The sequence below is a fragment of the Solanum verrucosum genome, unplaced genomic scaffold (genome assembly GCF_900185275.1).
Source record: "Solanum verrucosum unplaced genomic scaffold, falcon-dt-bn FXZP01000060.1, whole genome shotgun sequence".
NCBI classification, from domain to species: domain Eukaryota; kingdom Viridiplantae; phylum Streptophyta; class Magnoliopsida; order Solanales; family Solanaceae; genus Solanum; species Solanum verrucosum.
The window spans coordinates 3,109,297-3,124,201 of record NW_026020129.1 but is presented as its reverse complement, the minus strand read 5'-3'; the positions used below and the strand labels follow the sequence as shown (position 1 = coordinate 3,124,201).

General features: G+C 31.0%; 1 protein-coding gene across 3 annotated transcripts; it reads left to right on the top strand.

Moving 5' to 3' along the window:
* The first annotated feature begins 8,967 nt into the window (after positions 1-8,967).
* On the top strand, positions 8,968-13,764 carry LOC125827048 (uncharacterized). Of its 3 annotated transcripts, XM_049506405.1 has the most exons (9): positions 8,968-9,555; positions 9,926-10,100; positions 10,308-10,385; positions 10,727-11,090; positions 11,214-11,326; positions 11,488-11,652; positions 11,748-11,887; positions 13,226-13,318; positions 13,412-13,764. In XM_049506405.1, the coding sequence occupies exons 1-9, from the start codon at positions 9,452-9,454 to the stop codon at positions 13,569-13,571; spliced, it is 1,392 nt and encodes a 463-aa protein (XP_049362362.1). In that variant the 5' UTR covers positions 8,968-9,451; the 3' UTR covers positions 13,572-13,764. The 3 variants fall into 3 exon arrangements, with proteins under 3 accessions (XP_049362362.1, XP_049362363.1, XP_049362364.1); XM_049506406.1 differs by lacking the exons at positions 13,226-13,318; positions 13,412-13,764 and adding an exon at positions 11,977-12,485; XM_049506407.1 differs by lacking the exon at positions 9,926-10,100 and having other exon boundaries at positions 9,321-9,555.
* The last annotated feature ends 1,141 nt before the right edge of the window (positions 13,765-14,905 follow it).

Below are 14,905 nucleotides of genomic sequence, written 5' to 3'. Positions count from 1 at the left end.
AGGTTCGGAGGCATTGAGGAAAGGAAAAGTATTGGAGAAGTAGTTGTTTGACTTCGGTTCTTCGGTGGAGGTAGGTTATGGTTTGTTCTATTTGATAGATAAACTCTTAATAGCGATTGATATGCATTGACTGATATTGTGAAGTTCTCTATGTACTTGACTGTGTGATTGTGTGGCTTGATTGTGTGGTTGTGATTGGTCTAAAATCCTGAGACCGTGGGATTTATAATCTGAACACCTCTCTATTGAAGTTATGCCTTGAATAAAGAAGGCTTGATGTAATATTATTAATGAACTGAAAAGTAGTGATAATAAATGATAAATTAATAATATTATTGGATCGGAGTGTCACGTTCCGACACGGTATTTTTGGATCGGAGTGTCACGTTCCGACACGGTGTAATTGGATCGGAGTGTCACGTTCCGACACGGTAACCTTAAAGGAAAAAGATATTGAATTAACTTAATGTACTCAATCTCAATGAACGCATTTCCCAAACGGGTGTGATGTAGAGGCATGAGTCCTCGTGTGTGTGCTTGATATTGTGATTGATTACGTACTTGCTTCAACTGTTACTTGTTCATGTTGTGGTTTCTTATCACCTGCTAAGTGCTATAGTTGACTTTATACTATTACTCATTGTATATTAGTTTCTATTTTGGGTTGGCCGATGATACCTACTCAGTACGTGTTCCTTGTACTGACTCCTACTTGTGTTTTCTGCGTTCTTCTTTTGTGGAGTGCAGCAAGTGTACCATCGACTTCGACTCGCCCTCAGCTCTAGCCAGTCTCCCGCACATCAGATTTCAGGGTGAGCTATTCCTTCTAGCTCGTGCTGGATTCTCTCAGTTATGGTGTGATGTCCTTGGTTTTCGGACATGGACCAACGTATTTACTTATTTTAGGATCTCTAATACTTTTAGACTTGATATGTTAAGAACAGATGTCCTTGATGTGATGACTTTCAGATTTTGGGGATAATATGTAATAGACTTTAGAGGTTTATTTGATTGGTTACTTTAACAAGTTTTGGAGTTTCCGCGTTATTGTTGTTATTCGTAGTTGAATTATTGGAATATGTTGGGGTTTAGATTCCTTGGTCCGCCCACTTAGGAGGTTAAGTGTGGGTGCCACTCACGACTCAATTTGGGTCGTGACAGTCGTTCAATAATGAAAGAGAGTAACATTTTATCTCAAGTGACATTCATTCACGGAATTAAAGAATTCAATCATATTCTAATGAAAATACATATGATCAACCATCAAATGAATTCGATCAACTAGTTCACGTCAAAATGGAACTAGTTAATTATGTGGAAATTCCACTATTTACCACATCAATATTTATCAAGGACATATATCGATAATGTCAAAAATTTAGCATTTCAATTTCAAATCCTACCCGAAAGATTAAAATTGATATTCATATTCTTTAAAGTGAAACGATAGGCGTTTGTGTAAAGTTAAAATGGTAAACTAAGTTATGGAGCAAAATATTTTTTAGATTTTCTTTTTCGATTTTATTATGTTCGGATAGTCAAAATTTTCTCTAAAAAAATAAATTGCTTAAAAATAAGGAATAGGAAAAACAAGTTACAAGTAATATTCCACATTAATTTTACATTTATAAATAAAAATATAAATAACTAATCCATATCGTAAACAAAAATGTTGTATTAAACTCTAAACAAGACAATAAGATCTGGTCAGCAGACATGCTCTCGTGATCCCATTGTCTCATCTTTATTTTGTTTTAATTCAAGATTTTCGTATGAGTCTGATTAAATTCGATTTTTGCACTTTTTTATGAGCGGTGCTTCAAGTCAGTGGTGGATTCAGAATTTTCATTTAGGGGCTCGAAAAATAAAAGTATAAACGTGTAAATAAGGATTTTCGTTCAGGGGTTCGAAAAATAAAAGTATAAACGTGTAAATAAGCACGTTTTTTAAAATGCTATCACAGGAATACAAATTGGTGACATGAAGCTTAATTTCAAGGGGCTTGCCGTTGCGCCATCAGTCCCTCCTTGTTGCTGAGGGGTTCAAAATATATATATCTACAAAATTACAGAAAATTTACTTTATATACATTGTAATTTTTTTGCCGAGGAGGTTCGGGTGAACCCCCTGGAACCCACGTGGGTCCGCCCCTGCTTCAAGCATGTTTCTTTTCATTTTTGGAGCTTGAATCTGAGACCTCTAAAGTGAAGGGATTTCAATTATCTCACTGCAACTCATGTTGGTGTGATCTCATTGTCTTCATGGGTGGAGCTAGAAGACTGATTATAAATTTGATCAAATTCAATAATTTTTGCTTAAATAATGTATTTATATCAAAAAAAGCTATTAAATATATACAAATATTAAGTTTAGAACACATTTATTAACACTTTAAAGTATTATTATAATATTCAGAATTTATAAAATTAAAATTCTGACTTCGCCTCTGATTATCGTATATCACCAGATAAAAGTGTAAAATATACTTTTAAGTAGTTTCCAAGAAGTTGCTACTCAGATTTCTGCTGTAGGAGCACTGAACAATAACATAATGTTTTCTGCACATAGATTATTCTTCAGCTTTTTAAATTATTAAAATTTACTACAACCCAAGTGGGTATGTTTTTTGGCATATTGATAATGATCCAATTGTTAATAATTCCCCTAAAACAAGGAGAATTATTTTAATTGATAGAGACACTTTTTTTTTGGTTTTTCACCTGGTTTCTGGAGTCCACACTGGAGCTCCGATTAAATTTGGATCACGCACTATAAGTTTAATTCGGAAATGATGCTCCCAACATGATTTTCTCCATACCTAAGGCTAGAATTCGAGACCTCAGGTCAAGGATGAAACAGTCTCATCACTGCATGACAATCCATGTTGAGTAATTGACAGAGACTTGATCACTCATTTGGGTTATTTTATGTCCTAATTATTTAGTTGGTGTAAATAATTTTAAAATACATATTTGATAATGTTACATTAGGTCAAAAAACTTGATAAGAAAACAACCATATAAGAAAAAAAATTCCAATAAGTTGTTGGGAAGATTAGTTGCTTCTCAAAAAGGAGAGTCCCTTATTAGTTAGGAAATTTTTTCTTGTTTTACTTTATAATTTATTTTTTATTGATTTAATAAAGAGCAAGTGTCCTTAACAATTAATTTTTTAAGTACAGTAAGTTCACACACCTCAAGTTTTTCTACTATTTTTTTCAGATTTATATTTTTCAATATTTACTTATTTAACTAATTGTATATCCTTAAAATGCAAAACATTACATATATACCAGCTGAGTATTTTATGAAATCTTTTTTCTAAATAAGTATGTAATATATATATACTTATTTTTTAAAAGAGTTTTTTTGGTAATCTCTTTTTATAGCATAAACATCTGCGTTAATTTCCCAATAATAAAACTCCAACCAAAACTAATTAATTTAAAATTTCATGAAAAAAAATCCTCCCCTTTCAAAATAAGCGTTGCTTTAATAAGAGAGATATTATTTTAAAATAAATGTCATCTTAAAAATTTAAGACACAGATAGTAATTATTTCTAATTATATTCTTATATTAAAAACTATAATTATTTCTAATTATATTCTTATATTAAAAACTATAATTATTTCTAATTATATTCTTATATTAAAAACTACTTCTTTTTATAATACTCAATTTAAAAAAATTAATAATTAATAAACATGAAATAAATTTAAACAATACTTATTTGAAATAGGGGAATTTTTTTTATTTTAAAAAAATGACCTGTAATGGTCGACAAAGAAGAATTGGATCCACGTAAGTACATAATAAGTACAAAAAAGAAGGAAAAAAAAAGATCCGCATATTCAATATGGATCCCTGAATTTTCAACAAAAAGACACTTTATTCCTAAAACTTTATCCCAAAATAAGTTTTGGCATTATTGAGCTTTTGATTTAACCTCCTTAGGCTCCTTATAATTACATTGATGACCTAACAAGTTTCAATAATTACATTAAATACTTTTTAGTACGATTTTACCAATAAAGTTTGCTCGAAGAAATGAGATCTCTTGCCTTTTATAATTTGAATAAAAGAAAATGACCTTTTTCATATTCATTATATATAAAAATGATGATCTCTTATAAAATTTTAAATAAATTATAAATGGTTAGAAAATCATTTCTATGAAATTGCTTATTATATAACTTAAAAATGACTTAAATGTCCTTCGTGTAGACTGTACCTATTAATAAATTTATGGTTTTAAAAACAAGAATATTGGGCTTTATGCATGTATAGGTTAAATGGCCAACCAAAAGAGCGCATGGTGTCCATTGTTTTATATAATTAAAATTATTACTAATATATATTGCTTGGCTTAATTAATTGAGAAGAGACACTAAAACGAAATAACGAGTAGTCACTTCTCCAAAATAATATAAAGAGTGGCATTGTGTGTGAAAATGTCAATAGATTATTAAATTCATCCGGAAGTTTCAATTCACCGTCAATTAAACATATGATAAAATATTTTTATTAAATACTTTCAATTTAAATTTTAAAAAAAACTTCTACATGTACTGAATAAAAAGTAAAGAGTTAAATTTGCTCATGGACAAGTTGTGCATAACACATAAATATGACTTTTAACTTGACTTTATGAGCTGACATCTATACCCTTTAATTTTGGATATGTACAAATAGACACTTAAATTTGTATAAATTGAACAATCAAACATATGTATCATATGTGACATAACATACGAAGGATATAAATCTTCATGTAGGATGTCACATAGGACACATGTATCTATTTAATTTATTCAACTTTATACAAGTTGAAGTGTTTATTTATGAACAATCAATATTGAAGGTTATAAATGTCCGTTAAAATCAAATTAAAAAATATATTTATGTATTATGATAATCAATAGCCAAGAGTAAAGGAAGCAAATAAAATTCCATCCAAAGAACTAGAAAGAAAAAGACATTTTCGTCAATTTTTATATGCACTATAAAAACCATATAGACAATAAATGGTATGTAGATGCTGAGTCAATTAAAACATATTGTATGGTAATGATAATTGATAATACAAAAATAACAATAGTACAATTAGGTAGCAATAAGTGGAGTTAATTAGTGTGAATATGTTATAACTTATAAGTGCATGTAACACACACGTGTTGATATGCTTTGGCCATGTGCCCTCACACTCCCATTTTCTTATTTACCTCATTACATGTATTTATGGCACAAGCAAATATTATAATGGCGTGTACCATACCATAATTTTACTCGCGAGTCACATTATAAATTGTTATATAAATATAGTCTTTTTCTTTCCCTCTTTAATTTAACTGTCTATTATTCAAAACGTATTGAAAACTGATTAATTCATGTGTGAGAGAGTAAGGTGGTTCGTGCAGAAAGTTTTTGTTACGTTCACGCTTTGAGAGGTATTTTTTTATTTTATGTTTGATTAAAATTTGTAAGAATGTTACTAGTATTTTTTATGTGCGAGTCTTCTTAATTTTGCTTTCGTTGTATATGTAGTTCTAATTCTAACAAGGAAAATTCCCCGTTTATAATGAGAAAAAATATTTTGTCATTTAGACATTTTTGTGTGAATTTATTTATTTATTATTTCCAAAATACTCATATTTTTGGTATTTCATTTTTTTAGAAAAACTAAACAAAAACCAAAACTTGGAGATGAATTTGTGCACATGCAATATACTCACAAAACTCCATCCAATACACTCCACCGAAAATAAGTTTAAAACGCAACTAACATTAAGCAAAATTTTAACCTAAGCCAAATGCCTATATTTTAATTATCCTATAGACTATAACAATAATTCAGTGTGATTCCAAAAGTAAAATTTAAAAAGAAATAGTATATACATACCTTATCTCTATTATAGAAAAAAACTCGCGGGTCATCGATCAACTATAATACGTAACAATAATAACTTAAACTGTTGGTTCATGTATGTCTCGCAACTAACAAGAACCTTCAAGGAAATCATCTATGGGCTTTTGGCCTGACTTTGGTTGGCGCATAAGTTCAAATTTTTGAAAACTATATATGAACCTCTTGATGTACTCTAAGGGGTCGTTTGATAGGCTGCATTAGAAGAAATAGTCCATGTATTATGTAAGATATTATTTAGTATTATATTTGGTAGTAATTTTAGCCTATGTATAATTAATCCATGAATTAGTTATACCTCCTACATGGTATCATAGGATGTATTACTAATACCTTCCATTTGGAGGTATTAGTAATACATATGATATAATACCATGAGATAAGTCTATGTAAAGACAAAAGTATCCCTCAAATTATTTTAATTATTTTGTATTTTCTTGATTTTGTGTGGTTTTCTAATTATTTGTATTTTGAACAATTTAAAAAATTACATACATATTAAAATTACAACTTGCAATTTTTATATGTAAATGTAGATGGTTTATTTCATTTACCATTGTTGACCGTCTTTTCGATTTTAAAAGTAGATGATTTATCTTTTTTAAATTTAAAAATGACATTTTGTGAGTGATCAATTTATTAAGATGACAATTATTTATCCTCAAATAATTCAAGTGAAAAAATAACAAACATGACAACAAAATTGTTCTTCTCATAGCTAGTTAGAAGACCATAAAAAATAATATTGTCCTGCAATTATCTACCTTGACCCAATTACATAATAATTCAAGGGTATATTTGGAAAGAAGCTTTTTATAGAGTTTTAATCCAAATAGAAGATGAGGTGGAAAACAATGAACCAAACACTTGATAAAAATAAACTTTGCATTACTAATCCCTGCACTACTAATTCATGCATTACTAATCCATGCGTTATTAATCCCTGCGTTATTAATCTTTATACCAAACGATCCCTAATTTTAACTTGGATATCACATTTAATCCCCCAAAGAATTTAAACTTAGTAATATGAGTATCTAATTGATATATCACGTGTTGTGTCTTTACCATTAAAAAAAAAGTCACAAAACACTTAATAAGATGATCACTTTATCGGTCATATTTCACAGGTCCGTCGATAGTTGTCTAGTTTTAGGGCGAAGAGTAGAAATTTTAAAAATATAGCCTATATAGGTGTTAAAATTAGTAGGCTTTTTAAAACTTATATTACTTGATATTTGAAATTAAAGTTGAAAAAAGTAATATTTGATATACTAAGTAATTAATTTGTGTTTAGCGTGAAAAGACAATTCAAAATTTGTAAATAAAAACTTAAAACAAACTTTGAAGAATATCTAAAATTTAATTTTCAAATTTAAAATTTAAAATAAATAAATATTTATTTAAAATATTTTTCAAATAATTTTTTTAATATTTTTGAACCCAATATATGGATAAACAAGCTAGAGTGGAATATTATCTTGGTGGGGGCAAGGCGTGGGGTGTTGCCCATAAGACAATGCCTCGATAAAGTCGATTCAATCATATAATATATACACAAAATGTTTGATTATGACTTATGAGGATATCCTTATTTTTTGGATAATATACAAACAAGAAAATTAATAAAATACCTCTTCCTTTCTTGGTGGAAGTGCTATAGCTTTTGTTATTATATATATACCCTATATTTTAATTTAAGACAAATTTTAATTTTATGAATTAAAAAATTAACATTTGATTTCTTTCTGATATTAAGTTTTTCGAAGAGAAAAAACTTCTTACAGTCTCACAGACGTCTTTACTAATATCTATCAATATTTTTAAAGTAATAAAGAGGTTAATACCATCTATTTCAAAAGTTCTAAGAATTTGATTAATGTACTTAAATACATAAAATGCACCAAAACTCAAATCGTTGTATTGATCATTAATTACAACTTCAATAAATAATTATATAAAAAAATAACAAACTTGAACATCATCCAATTATAGACCACACAAGTCACTAGACAAGGCAACATGATTAACAATTCGTGAATTGGGTATATATTCCACTTTATCATTGCAATCTTTGATTTTTTGTATTTCTAGTTTTGTTTCATACATAAATATTAAACTCAAAAAGTGAAATTACATTATTTTCTTAACAAAAAACATTATCAAGAACCTCTTAGACCTCATGTTATAATCTTGATCGTGATAAGAAAAATCATTTAGACAACCATCACTTTCACTTTACCTAAATTTCACTTCATAATCACAATCATCAATTATCACAATATTACTAAATACACATACTCACAAAAAGATAACTATTTTTTCTCAAAGATTTTTTGTTAACTAAAATTCATTAAGTATTTGCAAAAATTAAATATGCTCACTTGACCAACTTATATAAAAGTATAGTTAATAAATCATTTTAAATTTATCAGTATCTTTAATTTGAAACAGTTATGAGAGAGAAAACCTTAATAGAGTAGCTGGCTTTATTTGTTGCCTAGTAGAGCAATCTTTAATATTCTCTTTATTTTATTTTATTTATTTATTTTAACAAATCATTTTTTTTTCATAACTACATAAATAATATTATTAATAGTTAAATTTACAGTTTTAATAACATATTCCTCTAATTAATTTTTTCTTTAAAATCTTGGCAGATAAACATGAGTTAGTTATAATTAATATGAAAAGAGGAGCAGAAGTCAATAACTTTAAATGTATAACCAAAAAAAAAATATTTTATTTATTTAAAAAAAACATTTATTTTTCTTTTTAATCTATTTAAAAAAAATAATCTATTATTTTATTTATTTATAATATTTTAATTTCACCTTTTCACGCGATAAAAATATTCCTACACATTTAACGTAGCTTTAATTTATTTTCTTAAATTTGGAGTCAATTTCAAGTGCCCCATTCTTTTGTAAAGAGTAAATTTTTTTGGCTTTGTACAGTACAAGATGATGATGATGATCATTGCTATAAAGAGTACCCACAAGAAAAAGGAAAAATGAGTTCTTCAATAGTTTCATACCTTTTCTTTCACTTTTCTATGTGACAAAGAAGAAAGCAAAAGGGGTTAATTGTATAAAAAAAAGAAATAGAAAATAAAGAGGTGGGTTTTATGAGCTGATGCTGAAATTGGGTTTCTCCAATAACATGGATCTTGGCAAATCTTGGAATAGTAGTAGTAGTAATAGAAGTGTTGTCAGCTCTTCCCATAGTTTTAGTTTCAGTTACTTCCATTCATTAACGTCAGCTCTCTTGTTTTTGTCTTTTGGGAGTTCAGTTTCAGTACCCAAAATGGTCTTATTTAATTTCTCAACCATTATACCTTCTTTTGATGATGATTTGATTGTAAAGTTTTCATCTTTTTCATTTTCTTGAAGAAGAAAGACTCCAATTTAATCAACATCACTCTCTCCTCAACTGTTTCTTTTGTTTGTTTGCTTAGTTTTCTTGATTGTTTAGTCTTGTATCGTCAGCCCCCTTTTGTTTTTGTTCTCTTTTTAAAGACCTAGAGAATGCTGTGTGCATCATTGCCAGGGTTGAGTCATCAACAGATGTTGGTTGGTGGTGCTGTCAAGGAACTTTCAGCAGCTATGTCTTCTTTGAATGTTTATAGCAGGTAAAGATTTGTGCTTTTTTGTTCAAGAATTGATTTGGGTTTTATTGGATTGTTTTTTAGTTTTGCTGTTTGAGATGATTGATTGATGGGTTGTAAGTTTCATTGTTATTTGTTTATCTATGAGTAGACCCTTTTTTTGTTTGAATGTTTACAGCAGGTAAAGATTTGTGCTTTTTTGTTCAAGAATTGAATGGGGGGTTTTGGATTTTGGTTATTGAATTGTTTATTATTTTCTTGGTTTGAGATGAGTTGATTGATAGGTTGTAACTTGTAAGTTTCATTATTACTTGGTTATTTATTAGAAGAACAAGCATTTTGTGTTGCTAGTACTAGGTAAATTCCCAGACCCTTTATTCTTTACGATCATCAGGTGTGGTTTTGATGGTCGTGTTGGATGTTGGATTGGGAATGAGAAAGGAAGATGGAACAAATTGGCTGCTGCAAGTACAATGGCACCAAAGAAGAGGAGGTTGAGCATTTCCCCTCTGGCTTCCTCTGCTCTAGCAGAAACCCCATATACATCTAGAGCCGAATTCTATGACGAGGTTGGGATTATCATTTCTTGTGATATGCCATCTCTATTCAATGTATTCATGCTGTTAAAAAGTCCTGATTTGGTATTACTAGTTTAATTTCTGCACTTTAATCAGTTTATTCCACTAAACATTTTAAAAGGGCCTGTTGTCATTTGTCGATTGGAGTATGGTGGTATAAATTTTGGCGCGTTTATTGAGGATTTTGCGATTTGGCAGGTCCTTAACGATGCTAGAGAAAAATTTACCCAGGAGATATCTTTCCAATCCAAGGACAAAGATATTTCTTTGGCAAAGGTATTTATGAGTGTTGTTCACCTCTTTTTGTTCAAAGTAGTTGATTTATTGCATTTTCAATTTCAAATAGCAGAAATGACTAAGTTCACTTTGCACTTATATTAAAAAAATGACTAAGTTCACTTTGCACTTATATTCAAAAAATGACTAAGTTCACTTTGCGAGCAGCAATTTTGCATATTCTGTTCATAAACAGTATTTTGGCATTGAGCGATGGAACGGCAGTGTATGAAATGTTGACAGTTGTCATAAAAGTAAAATCGTAAATTGGTTTTCTCCTTTGTTTGTAAGTTTATTGATCGTCCCTCACGTGTGTTTGTTGTTTCCTATTCTACGTATAGGCTTTGCTTTACGTGGCCTCTGAAGATGAGGCATTTATGGCTTTCAACCGGGAGATGGATGCTCATTCACTCCAAATTGAGAGGAGATCAGCTTCATTGGCTTCTCATGCCACAGATTGGACTTGCGTGGAGGCCATGCCTCTTGCTGGAAAAAATATGAATGAATGGATGATTGAGTTGGATGTTATTGCGAGAGAAGTGGAGGCGGAACTAGTTTCAAGAGAAATAGGATGCGATTTGGTTGAAGTTTTAGATGCCGTGAATATGGTGCTTTTCAAGTCAAGGGGTTTCAAAAGGTCACCTGTACTTGTGGATTCAAAGTGTGCATACCTGCATTCAGTATTAAGCTCTGGATATTGTAGTGGTATATTTTCTTGTTCCCTCCCCGCTATCATCATTATTTTGCATATGTACGAAATCCTGCAACCTCAAAATTCTTGTTGACCGCTGATAATGCGATCTGACGTAGTGCTTACTTTCTTTACAGCAATTTTGCTTAGTGTCATTTATATTGAAGTCTGTCGAAGACTTAATCTGACCATTGTGGGATCCCGAGTTGGGGAAGATTTTTTGATATGGCCTCAAACTGGAAACCCTGAGGTGTGTTGTTCTGAACTCATAGATGATGTCAACATCTGTCTTTGTTCGTCCATCCTGTATCATTTTACTTCCTTTATATTCTATTCCTTCAGAAGTTTGTAATGCATGGTATTAATGCCCAATAATCTCATTGAATTTGAATTGTTTTGTTACTCTTATAGGAGCTATTCAAGGTTATCTCTGGTCATAGCTTGTTTGGTATTGTTAATGGGAAGTGTGTCGATGACCCTAGAGCAAAGGCTTCTGACATCAATAGCAATTCTTTGCCGGGGCTTGAGTTAGCAACAAACCGAGATATTATTGGAATTGCTTTGGCTAATTTGATGGTAAGATGTATTCCCTTGTAAAGAGTAGTCGGTAGTTTACATTCATGCATCTCACCGTGTTGATGCTATGGTTGTAACCAAAACTATTCTGTCAGAGGCTTCACTGGAAACGTGCTTCAAGAGCAAATCATGGTTTGATGCTGACTTCTCCGCTTAGATCTGTTGATCATGCAGATGATAAGTCTAGCAAGACTAATTGTCTGAATGTTCCATTGTTGCGGCCTCAAGATTTGAGGTAACAATCTTATCCTCTCTTGTTTTCTTTTTACAACTTTTGGGTCTCGTTCCTGATTAAGCAGGCCCCACTTTCTCTTGTCCCTACAGGTTCAAGATGCTAAATTGCAACCTTTGGCATGAGAAAAGGAGAATTGAGAATATTGGACGCATATTTTTATTTTATTGATTCTGACATACTACTAAAACTCTAACATTCCACTAAAATAACCACTTAATCAATCTTGCTGCGATATAATAGATGCTTATACCTCCATTTAAGTTTATAACATAACGAACTATAGGGTAAAAGATTCCTCACTGATCTAGCTTCATATTGGTATTAAAAGCCCTTTCTATTTCAATATACTGATCCAATTGAAAATGACTAGATACTGCATTATGCAGATAGATTGACTTTCTTTTTACATACTTTTAGCCTCTTCGCCCTTTTACTCCTTTAATGTTGTTTCTCTTCACTTCTCCGACATTCCTTTTAGAAATCCAAGAAAGCTAACCTTATCTTTCTCCCTTTCTGATCTTTAGGATTTGATGCTCTTTTTAGATACTGTAGATACAAAATATACCATGTTTGGATGCATTTATTATATTTGATAGTTGAGGCCAACTATTCGGGGTTTTTTGTTCCACCAAATCTATTAGTTTTTCTTACAAAATCAAGTCAATTCTCCTAACCAAATGTTGTTAAACAGGCAAATATGCTTGCCTGATGATCAACCATTAATTACTTGGAAAAGGAAGTGGTATGCTGGGGGCGGGGGTGGGGTGTTACAGAAGTAACAATGATACCTCATCCACTGCCACATAGAAATGCATGATGGTCTTTTTGCATCAACATTCTCTTTTAGGGAAGCATCTGTTTCTGTTTAGAGATATCCATTCAGCACTTTTTCCTGCTTTTTTTCCATTGTGCATAATATTGAGGTGGTAATAATTGGTACCCGTTATTTCTTCGTTGTATATCAAGTAACAATGAAGTAGGAATTGAGTCATTTGCCAAATTGCAGTACACACATGGGACATATAGAGTTTTTAAGCTATCAAATAGGGCCATAACACTACTTGGCATTTAATGATTATCTAACGTGCAGAACCATGCTAGTCTCGAGTAAGGATGGATCATTTTCCATCTTACTATTCTCGATGATAAGCAAAACGATCCAAGATTTGTGTATTTTCTTAACTAATTGCAGGTGTTGTGCTTAAATTAAGGTTTTTCTGGTCATCACTCAAGAGATTTCTGACCTTTGCATTAGGTCATTAACTTGTATCTGTATGTAATATCTGTTCACTTATAATGACATTATGTCTCTCTCTGGAATGGCACAATACTTTCTAGGCTGGCCATTATGGCTTCAGAAAGATTGCTCATTCTGCAGCCACACAATTGGGCTCTGAGGAGAGACCATGGAATGATGTTGTACTATAGTAGGTATGCCTTATCTGAAATTTCCTTTTTCTTTCTCATTTCGACATGCTTTCATGGAACAGACTGTTGTTTTGACATATAAATAACATGCATCAGGGAATATGAAGAGGCAGTTCAGGAGCTTAGCATTTGCATGGCCTTTGCCCCAGAAGAAGAAGCAGAAGTTTTGGAACCATTTGTTGAGAAGCTACACTTGTTGCGAGTCGAATCGTCTTGGAAGTCTCAGGGAAAGAAAGGCCATTTAACAGTTTCTTGAACTGTTTCTGGTTTGTAGGGCCATTGAGTTTGTATTAAGAGCACAACCAGTAGAACTTTAGCTGTAATATCTTTTTTTGGGCCTTGTGTACATATTTTCCTTCAACCAGAGGCTAAATTTGCATCCTTTCTATAATGAGATGAATAACATAAGCAAGTACTTAATGGAAAAATCTTCTTGACGCTTCTAGAAATGAGTCTTGCAATGCGTGGTCTATCATATTCATCTGCAATGTTATTAGAGTACTATTTTTTTTAGACAAAGATGCAAACCACTATGCTTAATGCTAATGTAAATAAGATTATGAAAGAAATAGTTTGAAAAAGCTACTTCTCCACTGCCAGTTACATCAAATTGTTAAGTGATTAATCATTATTTGTAGGCTGAATATGACTGATTAGCTGATAAGATTAAGTGGAATTATCCTAGTTATAAGTACCCTCAAAAGTCCAAACATGCAATGTGGTCCCAAGCTTACACCCTCTTAAGATAAACAAAGAAATCAAACGTAAGTTAGGTTGAATTTGTTATGCTTTCTTTATAGTTTTCTTTCTTCTATTACTTGGAGATTGACGCAATTGAGCAGAGGGTCTTTCAAAAACATCTCTATCTCCATGATGTAATAGTAAGATCTACATACACTCTACCCTCCCCAGATCTTATTGAGTAGATTTCACTGGAGATTTTGTTGTATTATGATTATATATAATTAACATGTTAAATAAAAAACCTACTTTCAAAAATATTTTGACAAAACTTATGATTGATCAATCTAATTTTGATAGCCTGAAACAAATTAGGCTGAAATGGAGCAAATAAATTAACAGGTCAATTTTCTACCTAAGCATAAACAGACTGGACTAATTATATTTTTGGACTAATTTTATCACATCTACCTAATGTATATGAAGATCACTAGACATTAGGAAAAATTGTACAACAAAGACATCTTGGACTTATTAGCAAGAATCATGTAAAAGAATGGCATGATATGTGCTTGTTTTCTAGTAAACAAGGCTGCTCTCAATGAGAATGACATGAATAATATTACTCAATCACTATATAATAGTTGTAGATATATATCATATTCATCTACATGCATTATTATTGCCACACGGCAATCGTTCAATGGATTACTTTTGTAATGTCTGTCACATGAAGATGCTCAACAAAGATCGATGAGATTCCTTTTGGTACATTGCTTATAGCATGAGACTAACACAGCTATAATTTGGACTCTACGAAAAGTAGGAAAATAAAAGAGGCGTTTCCACAAAATTTGCCTCATTTTCTGAATAAAATGCATATTGAATGACATATATTAACTTTCTTCA

What these genes read in the sequence shown, in the direction of transcription:
- LOC125827048 (XM_049506405.1), top strand. Translation starts at nt 9,452, where the DNA reads ATGCTGTGTGCATCATTGCCAGGGTTGAGTCATCAACAGATGTTGGTT. An exon ending in TCTTTGAATGTTTATAGCAG is followed by an intron (nt 9,556 to 9,925) that starts GTAAAGATTTGT and finishes TACGATCATCAG; the next exon opens with GTGTGGTTTTGATGGTCGTG. An exon ending in GAGCCGAATTCTATGACGAG is followed by an intron (nt 10,101 to 10,307) that starts GTTGGGATTATC and finishes GCGATTTGGCAG; the next exon opens with GTCCTTAACGATGCTAGAGA.